The sequence below is a fragment of the Capra hircus genome, chromosome 8 (genome assembly GCF_001704415.2).
Source record: "Capra hircus breed San Clemente chromosome 8, ASM170441v1, whole genome shotgun sequence".
Classification (NCBI taxonomy): Eukaryota; Metazoa; Chordata; class Mammalia; order Artiodactyla; family Bovidae; genus Capra; species Capra hircus.
In genome coordinates this window covers 96,817,515-96,842,171 of record NC_030815.1, presented here as the reverse complement: position 1 = coordinate 96,842,171, position 24,657 = coordinate 96,817,515, and the positions used below count along the sequence as shown (strand labels likewise).

Genomic DNA, 24,657 nt, shown 5'->3' with positions numbered 1-24,657 from the left:
CAAGTATAAACTTAAGCTTCTTCAGGTCTTCCACAGAGCAACTAAACAATCAACAGATTTCAAGAAACAGATGACAGAATACCTCCAATGCAAAAATTCCAAAATCATGGAGCCACTTAGATTAAGAGATTCACCAAAATGTTTGTAAATTAAAAGATAATAGCAAAAGGTCACATAAAGCCTATTACTTTCATGGTGTCATGGCTGATTCTTTCTGCAGATAAACAGAGCACTATAAAGAATGGCCCAAACTTGGCCTGAACTGTCTTCTGGTAATTATTAATCCCACTAGTTGTAGTTTTGCTGTCCAAGGACAAGAGCTCCGTGTGATCGATCACCCCCTGATGTCACTTTCCAGAGAAAAGAAGAGGTGGCTGCTGGTTGTTTTTTCCTCTCCTTTTCTAGTTTTCACTATGCTCTAAGCAATTAAGTAGCAGATAAAATATCGTGAAAATAAATGAATACTGTTATCTCACCAGAAATGCCATCCCTCTTCCCAACTCATTGCTCTACCTTGAAAGATGAACATATTTACAAATCCTCATTTTATTCTGAGACATTTTTGCACAATCCATTATAAAACATACAGGTAATATACAAAGTCCAAAGGTCTTGTTGTGTTTATGGAATAAACACATAAAGATTAAACTACATGATTAACATGGGGAAAAAACCATAATTTTATTTTCATAAGAGAGAGGTTATGAGTGGATGATGTAAAAGCTTAAAAGTCATCACCAAACTGTGCTAAGGATTATTAAGAGATTATGTAGGATGAAATCTGTGCAAATTCATCTTCTTAACTCAGTATAAGATGGTAGAAAAAAATTATTTCTTTAGTCTTTAGTCTTTTTAATATTCAGGAAAAGAGCTGAAAAAAACAAGTAGACACACCTGCCCCCTCTTCATGATCAAATAACAATGCCAACAAAGGAGATTCCAAAGAAAAAAGCTGAGATGAAAAAAATCCAAATAAAAGCCAACATTGCTATTAAGATTTTTCTTTTAATATGCCATGAGATATCTTGATTGTATATTTTCCAAAGTACTATTCCAGCCGCATCTCCCAACCCTTCCAAAAGATTTCGCCAGTCTTTCCAATGCAATAAAAGATGCTGGATTGTAGTTCTGTCCACCTTCTCTTTTCAAAAGCAAAATAATCCTAACAACTTTAATGGTCATACATTCTTATCTAATAAGGAAAAAACATTTACAAATGTCAGAAACCCAGTTTTGAGACATTTGCATTAATCTTGAACTGAATCAGCATTTTGTGGGTTTTAAAAAAGGCAGCAGTTGGAATTCACGACTTGCTGACAAACACATTTCCGCTGAGGGAAGGGGAGACAGGGAGAGTGAATGCTGCATTTCTTCATTGGCCCCAAAGTGCTAACTCCACAAAGGGATACATCAAAAGCAAACATGCAACCGTGGTTTTTATAACTTTTTACTGCAATATAACAATGAAGTAAACAGTAATTAGGCAGCTACCAATTTACCCCCCAAAATAAACCAAAAAAAAAAAAATGTAAACAGAAAAATGACTCTGCCTATACTTGTACAGCTTCGCAAATCATGTTAGAAGGGTCTCACATTCAATGATCAAGAAATTTAAAATAGCAGTTAATTATTTTCATCTTAAGAAAATGTTCCCCATCTCCCCCCTTCAACCCCAAGTATTTATCATGAAAGAATGGGCTTTCTTACACATTAATTTTATACTTATTTGAAGCAGCAACAATAACCATCAATAATTTGGCATTTCTGTTTACAGTCACTCCCATTTTTTTTTCCAATTTCACACAGCCATTATCCAGTGTTGCCATAAAATAGGGACTGTAGATTCTAGGTAGCAAAGATTCTTTCTGAAACCAATGTTAAGTCAAAGAAATATAAAGCAGGGCATTACACTAAATTTCTGGATCTAGTACACTAAAAAGAGTGAAACCTAGGAAAAGTTACCTACTGCTTTATAGAAGAAATAAAGACCTGCAAAAGCTGATTTTTGGTTGTATAATATTGTACACACTGTGTGGATTTGCGGCATCTGCTAGCTGAAGCAGACATGCACTGTATTTATCCCTGCCCTATATCCTAGACCCTCCCTCCCCACCCCCAACAATCTACTACCTTATACCAAGTATTGTGGATATGAGCCCAAGTCATCCCAGACAATCCAGTGAACAAAGTTAGTGTAATGCACTGGTGTGAAGTGAGATTAAAAAAAAAGTCCCTTTCAATCTTCATCAAAGTTTTGCTGTAGAAGAAAATTGGCAGCCAAGTTCTCATTCTTCTCACAAGCAAAATATGCTTGTATCACAAGTCCTTCAGGAAATCCTAATGCCTTTAACTGAAAGAAAAGAAAGAAAACATATTATGGAGTCAGCATTGTTTGAAAACATACTATAAGGGATGCAAAAACTTGAGAATTTTAGACGAATTCATCCCTTTCTGATCATGGAGCTGCTGTCCAATTCAAGGAGCTGGATAGAACTTGGGGCCCTTTCCTGCAACCACTTACAAAATTCTTTGCTCCTAGTTAAAATTTTGATGCTAAATAGATACTTTGATAACACTCACTGGCATTAACACTAAAAGTTAGCTGCTGTGGTAGTTTAAAAATAAATGACCCTACAGAAATCTGTAAATCAGATGGCTTTTAGTACATAAGTGGTGAAACTATGGATGAGGGCAACCGGAGGTGGAGGTGAGTTTAACTACCTAATCCAATTATTTGTTTTTTGTTTGTTTTTTTTAAAAGCCATATCCTTAATAAGGGTCAAATATCACTCTTAACCTCCTTGCTTTATGAAACACCTCATACTACAAAAATGGGTGGTCAATTATTAGTAATATTACATGACATACTTTTGAGGTCAAGACATGCAGTATTCTGTTTTTATCTGCTTAATTTTTATAGCACTTTGAAAGGTGATATGATCCATTTAATTTTATTTTCATAGTCTACTGAAAGTCACTTGCAACTCAATAATCACTGCTTTTAAAAGCCTTTAAACACTCAGGTGAGGAGAAGGCAATGGCACCCCACTCCAGTACTCCTGCCTGGAAAATCCCATGGATGGAGGAGCCTGGAAGGCTGTAGTCCATCGGGTCGCTGAGGGATGCACATGACTGAGTGATTTCACTTTGACTTTTCGCTTTCATGCATTGGAGAAGGAAATGGCAACCCACTCCAGTGTTCTTGCCTGGAGAATCCCAGGGACGGGGAGCCTGGTGGGCTGCCGTCTATGGGGTCGCACAGAGTCAGACACGACTGAAGTGACTTAGCAGTAGCAAACACTCAGGTGAATTAATCTAATTCCCCAGGTGCCATACATTTGTCCCTTGCATTAGACTGTATCAAGAAAGGACCTTTATTTAAAAACCAGGCAAAACTCCTAATTCAGCATGATTATACTCATCCATGAAAGGAGAAGAAACTAAAAAATGATTTTGTTATTTGGGTCTTGTCCACATTAAAGCTGGGCTAGCTGAAGTAAAAGGTAAATAGGGCACAATCCAACTATATATACTTTACAGTAAGACACACAATTTAGATTGAAAGACACAGTATGCTGAAAGTAAAAGGATAGAAAAAGACATAAACCATGCAAATAATTACACAAAAAAAGAGATTAAGCGGCTATATTAATATCAGACAAAACAGACTTCAATTAAAATTGTTACTAAAACAAAGATATTTTATGATGATAAAACAATCAGAAAGACTTCATTATAAACAAACAGAACAACAAAGCCCCCAAATACATTAAGCGAAAACTGACAGACTTGAAGGGAAAAATGCAACAATAGCTGGAGACGTCAATATCCCCAAGTTCTGTAACAGATAAGAGGAGGCAGAAGACAAGCAAGTAGAAAACCTAAAAAAATACTAAACCAACCAGACCTAAGAGACACGTACAGAGCAGCGAACAACGGCAAGTCGCACACCCTTCTCAAGTACACACAGAACAGTCTCCACGGACCAGGTCAGGCCGCAAAACAGGCCCCGGTGAGCTTCTAAGGATTAAAGTTACACAAATTATGTTCTCTGACCACAATGGAACGAACTTAGAAATCAATAAAAGAAGGGTATTTGGACAATTCATAAATGTGGAAATTGATAAAACCCTAAAAAACCTACAGATCAAAAACTGACAAAATTAGAAAATACTGAGATGAATGAAAATAAAATGTCAATACACTAAAATTTATGGCATGTTGCTGTAGCAGTTCTTGCAGAAGTTTCTAGTTGTAAATGTCTACAGGTCCAACTCAGAGATACTGCAAGTTCGGCTACAGAATACTGCTATAAAGCGAATATGGCAATAAAGCAGGTCACAAGAATTTTTGATTTTCTAGTGCACACGAGTCATGTTTACACTATACTGTAGTCTGTTAGGTGTGCAGCAGCATCACGTCTAAAAACCAATGTATATACTTTAATTTAAAAATACTTTATTGTCAAAAGTAACCATCATCTTAACAGTCAAAAACCTTCAATTGGTAAAAAAAGGACAACTGCAAAATGTAATGAAGCGAGGCACAATAAAACAAGGCATGCCTGTGTAATAAGAGATAGTAAATCAGTAATCTAAGTTCACCTTAAAAAACTGGGGGGGGGGGGAGAGGAAACTAAATCTAAAGCAAATAGAAGGAAATAAAATAGAGACTAGAAAAATACAGAATCAACAAAACCAAAAATTCTTGCTTTTTTCCCTTTAAATCAACAACATTAACAAACCTTTACTGAATTGACAAGAAAAGAAAAATCTGAGAATTCAAATGACTAAATCAGAAAATAAATGTGGGAACATTATTATTACTTTTTATAGAAACGAAAGCAACAATAAGGGAATACTAAGAACAGCTTATGCCAACAAATTAGACAACATATATGAAACAAATTTCTAGAAAAACAAAAACCACCCTGACTCAAGGGGAAAAAAAAAAAACAACAGAAAACCTGACCAAGTCCTATGACAAGAGACTTAATTAGTAATCACAAAACTTCCCCAAAAGCCAGGCCCAGAAAACTTCACTGGTGAGCTGTACCAGCAATTTAAAGAAAAATCAACACCAATTCTTCATTAACTGTTCCAAACAAGAGAAGAGGAGGGAACTGACTCCATAAGACCAGTACTAGCCTGACACCAAAACCAGACCAAGACACTGTAAGAAAACTACAGACCAATACTCCTTACGCATGAAGAGGCAGAAATCCTCAACAAATCACTAGCAGGTCAACTCCAGCAACACATAAAGAGCATTAAACACCACGCCCACAGAGGATTCACCTCAGGAACGCAAGGCTGAGCCAACACAGAAAAATCAATCAGCACAACAAAGTATATTGACAGAAAAAGGGACACAATCACATGACCATCTCAATCAACACATAATCGACAAAACCTCACATTCTTTGTGATAAAAACATCCAATGTAATAGAAATAGAAGAGAACTACTTCCTCAACCTGATGAAAGAAATCTAATGAAACCCACAGCTAACATCAAACTTAATGGTGGAAGACAAAACTGAAATTAAGGAAACAATTCTAGGGACTTCCCCGATGGTCCAGTGGTTAAGACTTTGTGCTTCCAATGCAGGGGTCATGGGTTTCATTCCTGGTCAGGGAACTAAAATACCATATGTGTTGGTGTGGCCAAAAATAAATAAATAAAAAGAACACAATTCTATTTATAACAGTGTCAAAGAATAAAAATAAGTATTTTCAATAAACGGTGCTGGGCAACTGGATATTATACAGGCGAAACGTAACAATCTAGACTCCTACACCTCACATTATAAACAAAAAGTTAACTCAAATGGAGCATAGACATTTTTCATTACGTAAATGTAGTAAGAGCTATAAAACTCTTTGGGGAAAACACAGGCTCAAGTCCTCTGACCTTGGGTAAGGCAATGTTCGTATAACACCAAAAGCAAAAGCAACAAAAAGAAAATTTCTCCAACACAGAAATCAAGAACTGACAGTCTCAAAAAAAAAAAAAAAAGTTGCTATTCTAAGTGAGGCAATTGTCTACTGTCATTTCTATTATTTGAGGAGGTAAAACAGCATAATATATAAAGTATCTTTTAAGAAATACTAGTTATAAACCTTGAACACTTATATGGTTATGTCATAAAGACAAATTAAAGCTCAGATGATTTTCTAAGTATTAAGTTATACTGCAATGGCACAACCTGTACGGGTTGACCTGATAAGGGTGAAAAGAGAATTGAAATATCAGGTTCTGATATCCACTATACATATTTTATATAATTCACACACACATTTATATTTAGAGACAACAGTGAAATAAAATTTGAAATATAAATTTAAAAAAGGATAATCTTGAATTGAGCATATACTTTTTTCTTCTTGAATTTTAAAACATCAATGAAATCTTTAGCTTGATTTATTTATAACAATTTCATGCTAGACTGGTATTTAATGCTGGTTCTTGGGGCTTCACAAAGAACATGATGGAGAGTAGGGCTGAGAAGAGACTGTCTCCACTGCAATCCCTTCATGAATAATGCTCTATTTGGCTCTGCTCAATAGGAGCTATCTTCCACGATGGAAATACTCTATATCTAGGCTACCCGATGCAGGAGCCACTAGCCCCAGTGACTACTGAGCATCTGCAACATGGCTAGTGTGACTAGGAACCGAATTTTTAAGTTTCACGTAGACTCACCCTTTCTATAGCTTCTTTTTCCTGAGGCGTTACTTGAATGTAGTTCATATGACCACTTCCAGCTTCTGCGATTCCTCCACTGCCACCTCCTCCCCCTCCTCCTTGACCACCAGCTTCTTGAACTGGTTCATTTAACATCTGAATAAAATGCTCCTGATGTTGGCTAATTTGCTGCAGCGATTTAAAGAACACAACAACAACACATTGTTATAAAGTACCTCCAGGAAAATAAGAACTCTAATACAAATAAAAAGGAAAGCTACAACTCTGCAATTGCATTATTTTAGAATGATTCTGGATTAGTCACCCTTTGGAAGGATGTGATTTCTTGTAAAGAAACTGAGTATTTCTGAAGGAGGTAAACAGTGAAGAATTAAAAGAATTCATATTATTTTTCATAAACACTCCACTCCCCCATTACTATTAAAAAACTACTTGATGGCTAAAAGAAAAATTATATTTACGTCTATATTTTTATCTTCCACAACTAGCAGGCAGTAGAATGCTACACAAAACTCAAACACTTCATGACCTCAACAGCAAAGTGAGCCCACAGGGATGCTTTCTAAGAGGCAGTGCACCTCCAGTAATAAGCTTGAGAAAGAGGGATTTAGAAAATTAGATATTTCTTTTTGCGAAAGTTTCTCATATTCTTTAATAAAGCGTTTCCCAAACTTAGTATTTGACTAAATTAACCCCACCCCATCCCCAATTCTCTTTTTATCAGTACCTCTGTAACATTCTCCTGAGGGTAGCTTGGAAGAACCGTTTATACACCTGGTAGAGCAGAAGGAGTGCCCACTGACTTCTACAAAATGTAATATGTCCTAACCATTTTTGAAACTGATTAAACAGTCACCTGAAGTAACTGAGGATTTTCTCGACCTATCTGTTGTAGCAACGCTGGAAGCAGGGAAGGATTCTGTTGAATAATTTGCCTCATCTGTTGAAACTGAGGCTGATTCCGTAAAAATTCAAGAGGGTGTCCTAAAATAAACATAAACATTTTTAAACAAAAATAACAAACATAATTTAGACAGCAAACACTGTGAAGAAAAAAAATGATTTGAGTTCTAAGATGTATATAAAATGAAGTAAGTAATGACAATCTTCAAATTGTACCAACTTGCAAGTCTTATACTGCAGAAATTATTCCTGCTAGCTCAGGTAGAGTGTGGGCTTCCCAGGTGGTACTAGCAGTAAAGAACCCGCCTGCCAACGCAAGAGACATAAGAGATGCAGGTTCAGCCCTGGGTTGGGAAGGTCCCCTGGAGGAGGGCATGGCAACTTACTCTAGTATTCCTGCCCGGAGAGTCCCACGGACAGAGGCGCCTGGCGTGCTACAGTCCATGGGGCTGCAGAGTCAGACACGACTGAAGCGACTCGGCACGGCACAGCACACAACGCAGAGAACAGACCACTAAAAGGACGTCTTCCTACAACTGCCTGGGGCGCTCAATCTATCAAAGAACACTGAGAATCTGTGCCCTGCATATACTCTATAAAAAGCATTAGAAGCTGTTTCTGATGCTCAAAAGTTCCTAAGAAATATATATACCAAAACCAAGAAACACAAAAAAACCTACCCTCTTTAATTGTATTTACGAAGATTAGTGAGAATTTTGTGGATGTACGTTCTTATCTCCTGCATTATTCAAGACAATCATTCAAATTAAAATGGCCACAGAGCATGGTTATTTACTCTTCTTTGTGTAACACTAGTTTTACAGAAAACGAGACTCAGGAACTAAGTTATTCAATAAGTGCCACTGGACGGGACAGCACCCCAAACCTGAACCAAAGCTCTGCTTCCTCCATTTCCATGCTGAATCTCAGGAAATGAAAGCTTATCCTCTGGGAGACTGTACACAAAGTGCTTAGGGATTTTTATCAACCAGAACTGACTGCCATAATTAGAGCTAGGAAATACATAAAGGAATGATCTCTTCAAAATTAAGTCTGAATTACTTTATCAATTTTACAGAAGAATGAATGAAAGAGAACATTCCCAGGCCTCTCACAGGCTCTAGGCTTTGCTTCCTAGTCAAACCTTTGCCAACTCAAGTGTGGGTGCTCGTCAGTAAAGATACCTGAATTCAAGCTTTGATTTCACCTCTAGATACAAGATATTAAATATACTAGGTTTCATTTTCCTGCTTCTATAATATCCATTAGGATCCTGCTGGCGTTGGAATTATATTTTATGATATTTATAGGGAGAGAAAGAGACAAGGTGCGTAAACCATTCTGAACACTAAATGCAAGCTGGGAAGCATCTTCCTTAGAACGAGCTAAACAGAAATATGTCCTTTACCAAAACTGCAGTGATGAAGTTTAAAATAAGAGTATCTTTTATATCCACGTAGTATAGTTTCTTCTGGGCCCTTCTCTAACACTAAAAGAGATTTTAAGAATTATGATGCTCTGAGAATGAACGTCACCTCAAAAGTGTTTCAGGTTAAATTATTTTAAATCAAGATTCATGGCCATTTCTTCCCATCAAAAGTTTCCACTTTACCTCCAGAACTTGCTGTTGTAGTTGTTGCTGTCGTGGTTGCTGCAGCTGCGGCCACTGAAGACTGCGGAGCCCCAGTACTCGCTGCTGGAGGGGGGTCAACCACAGCCTGGCTCTCTCTATCTCCAGGAATTCCCTGTAACATGATTTCCAAGCTTTAGAATAGCTCATCATTCAAAGTTAGTTAAATATTACACAGAATAAGAAACTTTGTAAGTCTATTCAATATCCCTGTCTAATTTCTAAAAGCATCAAACAGATGTCTGCTTCAGTTCAAAGTAAAGGATAAACACAAACAAAATCTGCACATATTCAAGATCAGAAATGGCCTCAATGTGGTATGGATGAATCCATATTGCTATTATATACAGCAGCACTGCCCAACAGAACTTTCCATTTCAGAACACCTCTATATTTATGTTGTCCAATAAAAATACCCATTAGCCACAAGTAGCTACTGAGACCTTGAAATGTGGCTAATGGTACAAGACACTTAAAAAAAGAGTTAAGTATTAACTTACTTGTACTTAATAGTACTCAATAGCTACCCAACTAGATAGTGTAGATCTAAGACATAAAGGAACTTTATTAATTAAAAAAAATTCATGAAATGATGTTTATATAGCAACACATATTAATATCTAACACCGAAGTATCAGGCAAGATCCGAAACTTGCATATAATACTGTCCAACATTAAAAAGCTAATTTTTTAAATTTTCAAAATATCAACACAAATCTTATTAGGACATATCTGACTTTTTAGTTCAGTGGTTAAGACTCTGCACTTTCACTGCAAAGGGCATAGGTTCAATCCCTGGTCATGAAACTAAAATCCCACAAGCTGTGTGGTATGGCCCAAAGGAAGAAAGAAAGAAAAAAGTAAATGGGTATAAAAAATTCTTCAAGTTTTGGGTGATAATTTTTCTAAGTTTACGACATTTATCTTCTGAAGTTATTATAACTTTAAACTGCACTAAGATTTTTGGAGCACTCTATTTTGAAAAAAAAATGATTTATAAGACTTCTCACATATAGCTATCAAATAATCTTTATAGGTTTTGGAAAGGGAATAGAGAAGGAAATACTGTATATGAATATGAGATGGTACTAGTAATCACTTCCATTTCCCAGTAAGTCAGAAGCTAAAATCATAAACATATAAAGAATGAAGGACAATAAATAGCAGGATAATAATTGCTATATTAGATGTCCCTCTAGGCACTGCAAGCCACCCACCAATTCAAACCCTTAAATGAGGAGCTATCAAGTGAGGACAAACCATATACAGATGGAAGGTCCAAAGCCTCCCTCCAATTCTCAAACAAGTTAGCTCAAGTTAAAAGTTAATCACCATTGCTACAGATCTACCTCAAATCCTCACACACAAGATTTAGCTTTTTGTTAGATTATTACTTCTTCCTATACACTCACTTGCACTTATATAGATTCATCAAAAACTAGCAACAGTTCAAAGCATCAAAACAAGTGCCTGCTTCAATTGAAAGTAAAGGATAAACTGTTTCCATGAACCTCTCATCTATTTATTTGCATTTGATGCTAAATAGTAGCAACTGTGAAAAGAGTAATTCATTTTTTTTAAACCCCCAAATTTCAAATCTACTGGGTCAAAATTTTTGATGACACCATTAAAATTATGCAAATTCCAAAATCAGGTATAGATTAAAGCCATTCTATAAAAGGAAAGGCAATGTTTTTATGTAATACACGTTTTTTGGGGAGGAATGAGGGGCAACCATAAACTGATCCACAATAACTCTCAATCCAGTATGATTCCTCAATTTCAAACTGATAATTAAATGAACTGTCAGTATTTTACAGACTTTCAAGTGGACAATGGGAAAAAGAATTCAAAAGTTAAATGGTATGTTAAGATTTTCTGAACCTCATGCCAGTAAGCAGGAAATGACCGGAGGAGAAGCAATTATCTGCTCATGACGGGGACTCTTCTGAAACTACTCTCTGAAAAGGAGTTTCTACCAGAAGCACACCTAGAAACAAGGGAATGGACTGAACTGTGGACGGTATTCTCCAAGGAGTTAGGATCTGAGACGATGTTTAGGGTAATACAGACTTCTGATAATATTCTAACACACCAACGACAACTGCAGAATAAAATCTTAAAACTAAAAAATTAATCCAACATTACTGCAAACTTTTACAATTTGCTTTTGATCTATGTCACATCTGTAAAATAGACATTCATTGTTGTAAAATATCAAGGGTTTCAGTTCATGCCCATAACAATCTATTTCTCAAAAACTTTTATTAGTAGAGCAGTCTACAACCTAAAATTTCCCCTAAACCCTTGTGAAAATCTGGGATCTGAGTTGTCCAGATAAATCAATTATCTGAACTTTTCAGCAAACTCTCCCAATTTTTAAAAGCTAGCAACTAATTACAAAAATTTACATAGTACAAAATTTTGACTTGGACTTCCAACTTGAAACTTTCACTCTACATAGTACATCCAGGATCGTGTTTGGCAGGCAAAAAAGCTACTGAAGTGTTGGATTCAATTAGTTTGAAAACCTGCCCCACCCTTAGCCCTCTAACACACAGCTCTCACCCTCAGAGGATGATATAACTAGGTTAGACACTAATACCCCAAGTGGATAGCCAATTTTAAAATCCATTTAGTCACATTTTCTGATTCAAAGTCTTATCACAATCTTTTAGAAGAGGTTATACTTTATTAACAGAAAATGATAATGCACTAAGAAAAATACTGGGTTGACCAAAAGGTTTGCTCTGATTTTTCCGTAAGATGTAATGGAAAACCCTAAAAGAACTTTTTGAAAACCCAATAAATGTCAATAAAAGCATTAATTAAATCAACCCAATGAAAGCATTATGCAAATGAGCATACATCACCATTATCTCACGAACTGCTATTGTTTCTTTAAAATTTCTGTTTCTTTGAGATTTCATCCTTAAACAACTAGAACCAAGAAAGCAAAATGTTTCTCACCATTAAGAGATACTCCACTGCTCTGTCAGGGTTGTTGAAACTGGCTCTCAGGGCTGCAATCACTTGCTCTCGTTCATAGCCCATTGACATGATCTCAGTTACCATATTCTCGTAAGACTGACCTGTCACTAAAAAAAGATGTGTGTGTGGATGGAAGAAGGGAAAAAGGAAAAGAGAAAGAAAATTCAATAAACAAACATTCTCCACATAATTTCAGTGTGTGAATATGTATGTATACACTGTCAGGCACTACAGTGTTAGGAACACAACGATGAGTTAACTAAAACACACATACAGCTACTACAACATACATGTAGATCCACCTCCCCCATCCTTAAAAACTCTGAGTAAGTTAGGTTACAAAGCAAAAGGGAATTGAGGTTGCTAATCGGTTGACTTTAAGATAGGGAAATTATCCTGGATTACCTGGGTTGGTCTAATGTAATGGTAAGGGTCCTTAAAAGCAGGAGCGAAGCAGATGAGAGGGTCACAGAAATAAGTGGGGGCAAGTTAGAGAAAAAAGCAGGGGCAGAGATGTTATGTGCTTCTTTGATGACAGAGGAAGGCGGTATGGCCGAGGTATGTGGTCTCTTAAAAGTTAGAAAGGACACCGAACAAATTCTCCCCCAGAGTCTCCAGAAAGGAATGCAGCTCTGATTTTAGCCCAGTGAGTTAGCCTCTTTATTTTAGTCCAGTGAGCTTCATGTCAGACTTCTAGCCTACAGTACTACAGTAAGATAATAAATGTGTTGTGTTACACCACTAAGGTGTGATACCGAGCAGCAACGGGAAACTAATACAGTATGTTAAACACATAATAAAAATATCAAGCACAAAGGTAGCACAAACATATAACAGAATTAGGAAGTCGAGGCTGGCAACCTGGAAGAGGAAACAGATGAACTGATTTTTGAAAGCAAGAAGCGGGGACATTTCAAGCAATCAATTGTGCTGTAATAAGTTGTCTTCCTTTGACACCTTTTATTATCAAAGCCGAGGGGAATAGGGGTTGGAAGCAAGAAAGTCAGAATGTCTCATACCATATAAAATGGTACAATTATCTCTCTAAGTCCTTTCCCAGAGATCTCTCCAACCCCAACTCACTCTTCATGGAAATGTCAGAAAACACTGATTTAAAGCAAGTTTTCCTAACAACTAGTGATGATGAGCATCTTTTTATATTTCTGTTGGACTTTTGTACATCTTCTCTGGAGAAATATCTATTCAATTCCTTTGCCCTTTTTTTTTTTAAACTATTGAGTTGTATGAGTTCTTTATATATCAAGGATGTTAACCTATCATATACATATATTTTCTTGCCATTCTGTAAGTCTTTTTACTTTGTTGATGGCAAAATTTTCAATAAAGTTCTAACAGCTATGAAAATATAGCTTAAAAAACTAAGTATCACTGAGCAAATTCAACATTTGATACCTTGTTTAATGACTTTTCCCTTCCTATTCCATTAAGTACTTAAACAATTTCAACTTTTTAATTACCCACTGATACAATTTAGCACAAAGCACTCAAGAGTCAGTATACTTTCAGTAATCTAGTTCTCAGATAAAGAAAACACTATCAATAATAAAATCAAGTGCTGTGGACTATCAGAACTATACTATTTTAACATAGTGTTTTTCTCACTCAATTCTCACAAGAACTCTATGAGGCTGAGGCTTATTAGAAAGATTAACAATTTGATCAATGGCTATTAAGCCATGGTGCAGAGATACAAACACAAGCTGTCTAGACCCTAGAGCTCCCACACCTAATCCTTAATGCCATGCCTCCTAATTAGTCAAGATATAAAAACTCAAACAGAAGTGTCTACATGCAGGCTGGGTACATTTTAGATCCTAAAGGTACAAGGGAAATGACTCCTAGGAAAATTAGGGACAATGGACAACATCAGACAGAGCTAATGAGACAGAAGAAATAGTGAAGAAAATGTGATTAAGAATGAATTCTGAACTTATCATCTAGAATAGGAGGTGTTATGAAAGGAACAATTACCTCATTAGATCTGCCTTTTAGAAACTCCACTGTGGCAAGGAATAGACTAGTTAAGAGAGTAATACTAGAGTATCAGGAAGGGAGGGACATAAGCTGAGGCAATTAGGTGGTAGTAGAAACACAGATTCCAGAGACTTTAGGAAGGAGATCGGTAGGACTCCTAGTCTCACTGGTCAAGAGAGGAAGAGGTCAAGGTTGACGCTAATACTTTGGTAGAGCATGGATGATGATGGAAGCAAGAAAGGAACAAAAGAGAAGAATCAGATGGAGGAATAAAAAATTTGTCAATTTTGAATCTAAGGAGTTTATGGAGGTTATAGGTTTTCCAGCTGACAGCTTAAAGAATGAGGCTTGGAAGTCAGAGGGATATATGTACTGGAATTTTAACATTGAGAATCCTTAAAAGTACAGCTGACCCTTGAACAATGTAGGTTTGAACTGTGTAGGTCCACAAATAATTGGGTAACTGCATTCCTAGCATACTTCTATATGATCGATGGCTGGCTGAATCTGCAGATGCAGAACCATGGACAGAGGCCTGACCGTAAAGCTATAGATGTATTTCTGACTACACAGAGCTGATGGCCCTAACTCCTGTGTTATTCACAGGTCAACTGTGTATGGGTGGTATTTTACTATTCCCATGGTCTGAACTTTGAACAATGACCTAGAGCAGAACCCTAGAAAAAAACTCATACATTTAAGGACCAGGCAAGATAGAAAGAATTAACCAGGAAGCCTGAGGAAGGAACAATCACAGATACAGTTCAAGAAAGAGAGGTGTCACAGAACCCAAAGAAGAAACATTTAAAGAAGCAGGGTATCACGTAAAGACTGGATAAATTAATGATTAAAGGGTAAAGGGATCCTGAGACCATAACAGCAGTTCTAAGAGATGCAGATGTAAAAGGTAAGACACCACCATCAGAGACCACAGCAGGAGTAACTAGAGCTGTGCATTCCTGGCCTCCTGCCAGGCAGCATCAACGCATTCCAACTGAAGCCTAACAGCGACAGCCAGAGCCTCCAACAGCATCAGGCGGGGGGGAGTGTAGGCTGGTTCCAGCTCTGAGGCTACAGAGCATTTTACACATCCCTGGGTAATCTTGAGCTGTTCCAGAACCTGTGTAACAACTTCCTAAGATTAAGCTTTTACTGCCTGAAATAAGAGTGATTTCTGTTTTCCTGCTTGCTAGACACTAAACCCATACTCGTATGGTAGCAGGGTAATCACAGAAAAAAGTCCTCACAGGTATGAATGTGGGTTTGGTACACCCAGGTGATCTTAGGTTGATTAAACAACTATTTTGCACCTTTGTGCTTTTTACATGGCAATCAGGGCATCACAGAGTTCTAGCTCAGTTAGGTCAGAGGGCCAGCCCGTATCTTATGTGATACTACTGCTGCTGGAACCTTGCTGCTGCAGCAGCTACACAGAGCACCCAGAAGCCCATCCTCCATTGAAGCTGCACCCCGACCTGCTCCAGTCTTCCACCTCCCCACCATTTCCTGTGGTACAGAAGAGCACCAAAGGGCAGGAGCGGGGCTGCCAGCTAACCACCGACAACAAGCACCTACAGCAGGCACGGTTCCAGGGCAGTCACGGTGTAACCCAGCTACAACTGTAACCCAGGGACAGTTACAATGGGAAACAGGCTACTGGTTCTGACAGATGTACATGTGAAGGGAAGACAGAAAGACATTACCCAACAGGTAAAAAGTCAGGATAAAAAGGTATTTTCACTGTAAGTACAATACAAACAACAAGATGCAGATGGGGACCTACAGGGCTACAACCTGGAATAAAGGCTGGAGATGAATGAATAAAGATGAGATGTGAGACAGATTTAGTAACATCTTACACTCATTTCAAAGACACTTCCTAATAAATGTATACACAGATTAAACTTCATTTTAAAACCCATATTTGGAAAATGGAAAATATATCTGCTTTAAGGAAAGAAGTATGCTTAACTCTTAACAGCACGATTTAAATGATTCAACATATAGAGCATTAATTTACAAAGTCTTCAGTAACACCAACTGAATTATTTAAATCATTTAACCACCTGATTATAAGCAACCATGAAAATGATCTAGAGAAATGAAGCCTCTTCCCTCTTATAAAGTAATTCACCATGTAGATACTTACCAAGTGCACTTGTTGCATCTTCAAAAAGGTTTGACCGAGAAGAATCACCTGATGTACTGTAAAATATTTTCAGAAAATCATGTATCAGAAAGTATGTAAAATTTACCTTAAAGCTTAGTAGCTGTCCAATTTGTACAGACTCTCTGGTTTTAATTAAATGCATAAGTTAGCTACAGTGTTTCAAAAGGTTTCCAGATTAAAACCCAGAGCTTTATCCATAACATTTATGGCTTGGGAAGAATTTTAATACTCATTCTGTTCTGAAAATCCATCATTTAAAGAACTTACAAATAATCTGTAAGTCAAATCACAGTCAAAGAAACACCAAAAGCTGTACATGATATAGCACATATAGAAACTGTATTTGGCTAGAAAGGCCTTGGAAGTCTTTATATAGTAGAATTTCACTTATATCTTATAGTTAAGTTCCAAACACAGAAACTGCAAGAAAGTATTCAAGCAAGGAACACAGCATAAAAAAAATGCAGAGGCAGGACAGACTCGAGCTATAACCAAGTTTTAAACCAGTTTAAAAGGACTAAGTTTTCATGGGACTTCCTTGGTAGCCCAGTGGCTAAGACTCCATGCTCCCAATGTAAGGGGCCTGGGTTTGATCCCTGCCGGGGAACAAGATCCTACATGCCACAACCAAGAACTGCTGCAGCCAGATAATATTAAAAAAAAAAAAGGCAGAGGAGGCATCTCCTGATCTCCCAAATATATTAAAAAACAAAAGGATTAAGTTTTTGTTAGGCAACTGAAGATGAGTCTAGAAAACAAAGTAGACACAAATACAATAATGAAAGACCAGGAAGAGGAGGCCAAAGAAAAATGAGGTTAACAAAACTGGTAAAGACAGCAGTTAGCAATTTAAATTACAACATACACAAACACAAGATACAGATATACCTGTGTCCCAAATTTACAAACAAAACTCAGTAGACTTCAATTCTGAGAAAACCCTACAGCACCGCAAGACAACGGAAATACCCAACCTTGAATTCATAAATTACAGTATCCTCAGTATCCCTGCATCCCCAGGTGCTGTGGGCAGGGTTACTGTGGCCAAAGTGCCTAGCATCCTAACACTCAACATGACTGGTAAGCATAAAACAATCATTTGGTATAATTTTTAACGTACCTTCATTAACTAATGTGTGGAAGGCAAAACTTCAAAATGAAGTTTTTGAACTACAGTTCAACACTATATATATATACACACACGTATGTGGAAAAAAGCTCTCCTGCCCTGGACCCCACCCAGAGACAACCGCTACTTCTAGTTTCTATACACTGACTTGTGTTTTAGAATAACTGCATGTCAGAAGAACTACAACTGGCTCAATTTTTCCCAGAGAGGCATGACTTTCCATTTAATTGATCAAATGAAACTAATAAGAATCTGTTTGGCTTCTAATCTTTAAATTCTTTCTGTATGCACATTTATTAATCATTTCTTTCATGACTTTTTTTGCATTAAGACTGTTTTTCCCATGTTCTCCTCTAGTTTATGATTTCACTTCTACATTAAATCTTGCTCTGTTTAAAGTTTATTTACTCTTTTTTCTTTGGGCCACACTGTGCAGCATATGAGATCTTATTCCCCCACCAGTTAATCAAACCCATGCTGCTTGCAGAGCCCTAACAACTAAGCCACAAGGGAAGTCCATAAAACTTACTTTTATAAGATGACCTCCAGGTAGCTAGACATTTACCCCAACAGCATTTCCCAGAGTGGTCTGAAATTATTTTTATCTTATATTAAGTCCCTGTATGTATATTGGTCTGTTTCTAGACTACTATTTCACCAAGTAGCCGTTCTAATAAAAGCCATTCTAAATTTGCAATCACTACCATGCATAACACATTTTATTACCTGGCAGAATTAGACCCTTCATTAATGTTCTTTTATAGAACAATCTGTGCTATTTTTGCACACTTTTTTCTTTTTAAACCTTACAGATAACACGAAGATACCATTTAACCACCATTCAAATCTTGATTCTACCTCAACACTCCTCCCCTTCCCCAGAGGAAACCATTGTATCAGTTAGTGTGATGTCCCTCTGCTACTGTTTCTCTACACATTAACATGCTTACCCACAGAAAATATGAATATTGTCATGTGGTTTTTGTTTGGTTTAGGTTACTGCCTCTACTGTTCTGCAATCTGCTTCTTTTCACTTGACTAACAAAGCCTTGAAGCCACATTTATTTAACATGCATATACACTGCATGCTTTACCTGGCCTTCACTACTGGGTATTAGGGCTTCTTAAACTTTAGGAAGCCTAAGAATGCACCAGTTTCACTGTTCAGCTTTTCAAGCCTTGTCTGACTCTTTGAGACCCCATGGACTGCAGCACACCAGGCTTCTCTCTCAGGGACTCTACTAGAATTCACTAGTAGAGCTTGTTAACAGACTTCTAGGACCCACGAGTCGAGAATTCTGATTTATAGAGGTCTGAGGTGGAGCCTAAGAATTTCAAAGTAACTCCCAGCGATGTTGATGCTGGCTATTTATATTTACTACCACACTGCAGAGAATTCCATGGACAGAGGAGCTTGGCCGGCTATAATCCATGGGGTCGCAAAGAGCTGGGCATGACTAAGCAACTATCACTCAATATGAATAAGCACAGGTCTCTAATACGAACAAATAACAAGTCAAGTCATGCTCTTACTAATGGAATTTAAGTTGGTTCCAATCTGTCCTCAATTACAAGCAGTACAGTCCCTGTGCACAAGTTTGGTCTCTCTACAGTAGATATCAAGGAGTGGAATTTGCACTGTAATAGGCAGTTTTTACTGCCATCCACACTTACAGATGAGGAAAAATCCAAAGATGTTCATTTTTTTTCTAAGGTTGCTGCTGCTGCTGCTTCTAAGGTTAAGACCAAACGAACGTCAGACCCGAACACAATACCATGTAGCAACTGGAAAAACGTACTGATACGGAAAGACATTGATGGCAGATGCGACAACAGCCAAATAATACACAACAAACAATGACTGGGGGGACAACGTCAAGCTGTTTATATGTGAAGCTATAATATACTGTCCGGTTATTTTATATAATCTGCTCATTCTTTCGCGTCATTTGTATTTCCTAACTTCTCTATACATAAGTTTTTTTCCTTTCTCCCTGGGAGAAAAAAAAAAAAAATCCAGATTATGGAAATTTAAAAGACATAAAAAGCATACTATTTTAGTCAGGGTTCAAAGTTTAGATACAAAGTTTGTTGATCCACACAATAATCAAAACAAATACACGCATGAAGTAACTGTTATGAGCACACTCCCATGCAATTTCCTAGAGTCCAGTTCTTACCTGTCAGTCGATGTGGGGGTAGTGGCCACTGGTGTTTCTACGGGCCTCTCTGCAGGCTTCTCTTGTTTTGTTACACTAGCAGGTGTGGGTTCGGAAGATGCTGTTGTTGATGCTGGAGTGACAGAGGCAGGTGCGGGAGCGGGAGCCAAAGTGGGGGCAGGGGCTGGGGCCTGAGTCACAGCCGGTGCTGTGGAGGAACTAACTGTGGTAGTGGTGGCAGAATTTGATTGCTGAGTTGTAGCTGGTGCTGGTGTTGTCACTGCTTTAGGCTAAACACATTACAAAGCAAAATCACGCATTACGATAAAATACTACATTATTACCTGACCTCTGGATGCTATAAACAAACATAACAATACTAATACAAATTTTTAGATTGAAAACAATTTTGTAAGGTGACATAATGAGCGATCAACAGCAGCAATCTGAACCATTATCTATGTTACACATTCAAAGCTGGTAAGAGCATATACATCAACTATCAGTCTCAATTAGTTCTGGCCAATGATTTCAGTTTTAGGATCATTATGAAAAAGAATCAAAAAAGCAAATATTTTAAAACATAAAGAATGTGTATATCCAAAATAAACAAATAAAGAGAAGAAACACATAATTTACGCCCTAAACTTCATAATTGAAGTTTCCTGGTTACAACTTCAAAGTATTTATCATCATTTGAAAGCATTATGAAAATAACTTCCTTGAAATTAAAGTATAAACAGAAGTATGATTAACGAACACGCCAGATAATCTGCTGTATTTTAGAAGAGGGAAGAAAATCCCAATGTTGATCAGAAGCCAATGGGTTTAAGTACAAAGAGACTAACATTACTTCTGAGATGTATATATAGTTAAACAGAGGCCAAATAATGTTATAACTGCATGCTCAGCACTTTCTGAACTAAAATCAGAGCCATAAGTATTCCCACCAAGCAAAAAGCAGTTACATATGAGTAAAAATCATACTATATGAGTTTTATCTTTCTCCGAAGGCCTATCAATGCTCATGACCTACTTAGTTCATAACTTTCCTAAGGTAAAAAGGTAACTGATTTGCTGGAAGATGAGATTAAAATTCAACATAATTGCCCCAGGTATAAATCAATAAACTGTAAATGAGTGGATTTGTGTCTTATTCTAATTGAGCTAGTATAGAGTGTATTAGAAAAAATGTCTTGTGCAAGGTAGGGGGATGGGATGTAGCATCCCTCCTTTGCCTATATTAACAGTCTTGAATTTGGCTCTGTAATTTTTATTGCCAACATAATTTCCTGTAAATCATTAATGTTCTATAACTCCAACTAGATAAGAATGTAATTCAAATGCATTATGCCCATTTACTACTTCCCTTAAGATCAATACTGACTTTACATATATATGTTATATATAGTTATATAATATATATATTGTGATTAATTTAATACTATAATATACCATGTCCTTAAACCTCACTCTAAATAGTACCAAACCCATCTGCTTTTCAAAGGTCCTCTGCTTAACTTTTGATATTAATAGTTTTTTCTCTCTTCTTTGTAATAAGGGAATTTCTCACTGCTTCCAAAATGTTTAACTGTAGCAGTCTTCTTCCCTTTCTAAAAGCTGGCCTATGTAAAATAAGAATCTGCTTGGCTCAAAGTAGCTGTTTTTCAAACACATGCACCTATTCTGAGACCCAGCCTGCTTGCTTAGTTATATTCTTAATACTAAAGGAAATAAGACCATAACAAATACATGCCCAAATGTCTGTGGCTACCAGACATACTATGTATGATAAAATTAAATAAGGGAATATCATTCAGCCCTCAAAAGGACAAATTCTGGCACACGCTACAATATAGACAAACCGTGAAGACATTTTATGAAGGAAAATATTAATAAACAAGTCACAAAAGGAAAAATACTGTATGATTCCACTTATATGAGGTACAAAGTGTAGTCAAATACACAGACAGAAAAGGTAACAGTGGTGTCAGGCTGGGGCACAGCATGAGTATTTACTCCTTAACAGGTACAGAGTTTCAGTTTGGGAAAATGAAGAAGTTTTTGAAATGGATGGTGGTGATGGCTAACAACATGAATGTAGTTAATGCCAAGGAGCCATACACTTAAAAATAATTAAATCTGTACATTTTATGTTGTGCATTTTATCAGTTTTTGAAAAAACTAGTTGAGACAAAGTTTCCTCATATGATTCTGTTCATCTGTATTTAAAGTTTAATATTTTTAAATAATTAAGTGTTTAAATATATATAACAAAATATTTTAAAAATTAACCCCAATACATATGAAATGTTTTAACTGTTTTTTCTTACTATAAAAGTATGCAGTAATTAAAATTCATTTGTTCAACTCTTATTTTCTACTGCATATATTCCTTTGAGACTTTAAGTTTTTGACAAACTGGTTTTCAATTATTTACTTAAATTTAGTTTGGGTGCTACAAGCAACACTATTCTTAGATTACTAGGAGCTCAGAATTCAGATCATAATTCAATCTTAAAAATGAGCGTCGTAAGTACCACCACTCCTCTATCTGTCTCAACACTCCACTGCATATTTATCTCTCTTTCCCCTTTTCTAGTTTCTAAAAATCTATCTCATTGACTAAAAAATATCACGGAAATTTTTAGTCTATATGCCTTTTTGGCCTTGAAGCATTTGTTAGGTCTCGTACATCGTTTAGCCAAGTCCTTTTAAGGCATTCTTAATAAAACTATAAAATATGAAACATTCGAAGAATCACATTCTCCAATTACATAATTTATGATTTTACTAATCCAACAATACCTAATGATGTTTAACAGGACATTTCATATATCAACTGTTTCAACATATTTAAAATTATGCTCAAACTACAAATACATAAAACTATTAACTTTATAGTTGACTCAAAGCAAACTGTTAACACACTTAATAACTAATAAGTGCATGCCACTATGGATGTATATATACCGTTTTCACTTAAAAATTAAGTGTAAAGATAGACTTGGGATCTTTTTCTTTAAACTCCCATGGATAAAGATATATACAAGAGGCTGAAACTTACTTTTGTCACCATAACTACCACGAAGTTTTTCTCATCAATTTTATATTCTTTTAGAGCAGTATCATCATTGAGGATTTTGCCTAGTACATTAAGAAAAAAACATTATTAAAGGCACCATAAACTGTCCTACACTGAGGTTAAAACAATCATAAACATTAATTTTATCAATTAAAACTTTCTGAAAGAAAAACATTAACCAATCTGCCAAGATAAACATAAATGGATACAAACTTAGTTAAGAAGGCATGAGCATCTGACTAACAGCAAACACATACACTGTTTGTAGATATCTGAATCCCAAGCACTTCTTAAAAATTATTGATAATAATAAAAAAAAGACTTGCTGGGTAAGGAGATATTAACTAGGTCCTGAGAAATGGGAGACCAAATAAAACTCAATTTTGAGATGCTCAAAGATACACCCCCAACCCAGCCTAGGAATAACCTATAAACCCTCTTGATGGAAGGAGAAAAGAACTTCTCACTCCCACAAATACTGGATACCTGCAACACAGAAATGTTTCACTGCCATAAAAAGTAAGATACTCATAACGACTTGGCACACAGAAATGGCAAGATACAGAACTGAGTAAGCCACACAGACTATACAAGACTTCGGGCATGCCAAACGACAGACGTAAGGTCAGGATTCTTTCAGGTTGCCTTTTCCTTGAAATTAGTTTTCCATTTTTAAAGTTACTGAATCAAAAGCTGCAAGCATTAAGACAAAAGGGAACAGTGTCTCTGTCTGCAAAGGAATGAAAAAAACAGCCAAGAGTAGGAACCAGAAATTCTAGTTTTATATCTGCCACCAACTACCCATGCCTCTTCAGGCTTCTGAATCCTCATCACAGGGCTGGTGTTTCTCTAAACTACCTCAGTTAAGAAAGTACTACAAAATCTCTATCTCAAAGACAAGAATCCAGGGGTAAGCCAAGATCCATCTTACTGACATCCGCAATCAAAGTGCTCAGTATTTCTTCTAAAGAACACAGAGAAGAATTTTCTCCACAAAATTCACCTATTAAGTCTATTTTTAACACACACTTTCCTGGTTACTAGTGAGGCTAGTTACTGTGCAACTTCCTATTCGTATCCTTTGTTGCTTTTAAATTGGGTCATTCTTTTCCCTATTGATTTGTCAAGAGCTCTTATAATCTGAATAATAATCTTTTTTTCCTGTCATTTATTGTAGTGTCTTTTGACATAAGGTTTTCTATATTCTTCAGTCAATTTTGGTATTTTATTTAAAAACAGATAAACTTGTGGCTTCCCTGGTGGTCCAGTGGTTAAGAATCCACTTTTCAATGCAAGGGACACTGGGTCAATCCCTGGTCCCAGATGACCTGGCGTGCCACGGAGCAGCTAAGCCTGCAAGCCACCCTACTGCGCCCAAGTGCTGCAACTACTGGAGGCCCTGTGCCTCCAGTCTGTACTCCACAGCAAGAGAAGCCACTGCAGTGAGAAGCCCACACCCCACGGGAACAGAAGCCCCTGCTCCCGACAACCGGAGGAAGCCCACACGCCACGATGAGACCTACCAAAGCCAAGAAATAAAATAACATTTCAACAGATTACAGAAGATGCTCAGTTTGATGGGAAAACTAAAGAAAACACACGCAGAACAATAAAATTGGACCCCTATCTCACACCACTCACAATGATTAACTTGAAATGGATCAAAACTTAAACTAAGGACTGTTACTATAAAACTTCTGAAAGAAAACATAGGGAAGAAAGCCAGCAATTGTGGCTTTACCGACAATTTTTTGGGTATCACAAAGAAAGCCCACACACCCAAAATTCGACAAATGGACTACATCAAACTCAAAAGCTTCTGCATAGCAAAATAAACAATTAACAAAATGAAAAGAATTCTACAGAATGGGAGGAAAATTTCAAAAACC

General features: G+C 36.8%; 1 protein-coding gene across 1 annotated transcript in view; it reads right to left on the bottom strand.

Moving 5' to 3' along the window:
• RAD23B (RAD23 homolog B, nucleotide excision repair protein) overlaps positions 529–24,657 on the bottom strand; it is a 43,399-nt gene continuing 19,270 nt past the window's right edge. The window contains exons 3-10 of the mRNA XM_018052557.1: positions 22,751–22,830; positions 19,705–19,973; positions 16,375–16,430; positions 12,210–12,337; positions 9,222–9,354; positions 7,563–7,690; positions 6,704–6,874; positions 529–2,350 (exon numbers count right to left, since the gene is read on the bottom strand). Of these exons, the coding sequence (XP_017908046.1) occupies positions 2,237–2,350; positions 6,704–6,874; positions 7,563–7,690; positions 9,222–9,354; positions 12,210–12,337; positions 16,375–16,430; positions 19,705–19,973; positions 22,751–22,830 (1,079 nt within the window). The 3' untranslated portion in view covers positions 529–2,236. The remainder of the gene's footprint in view (positions 2,351–6,703; positions 6,875–7,562; positions 7,691–9,221; positions 9,355–12,209; positions 12,338–16,374; positions 16,431–19,704; positions 19,974–22,750; positions 22,831–24,657) is intronic.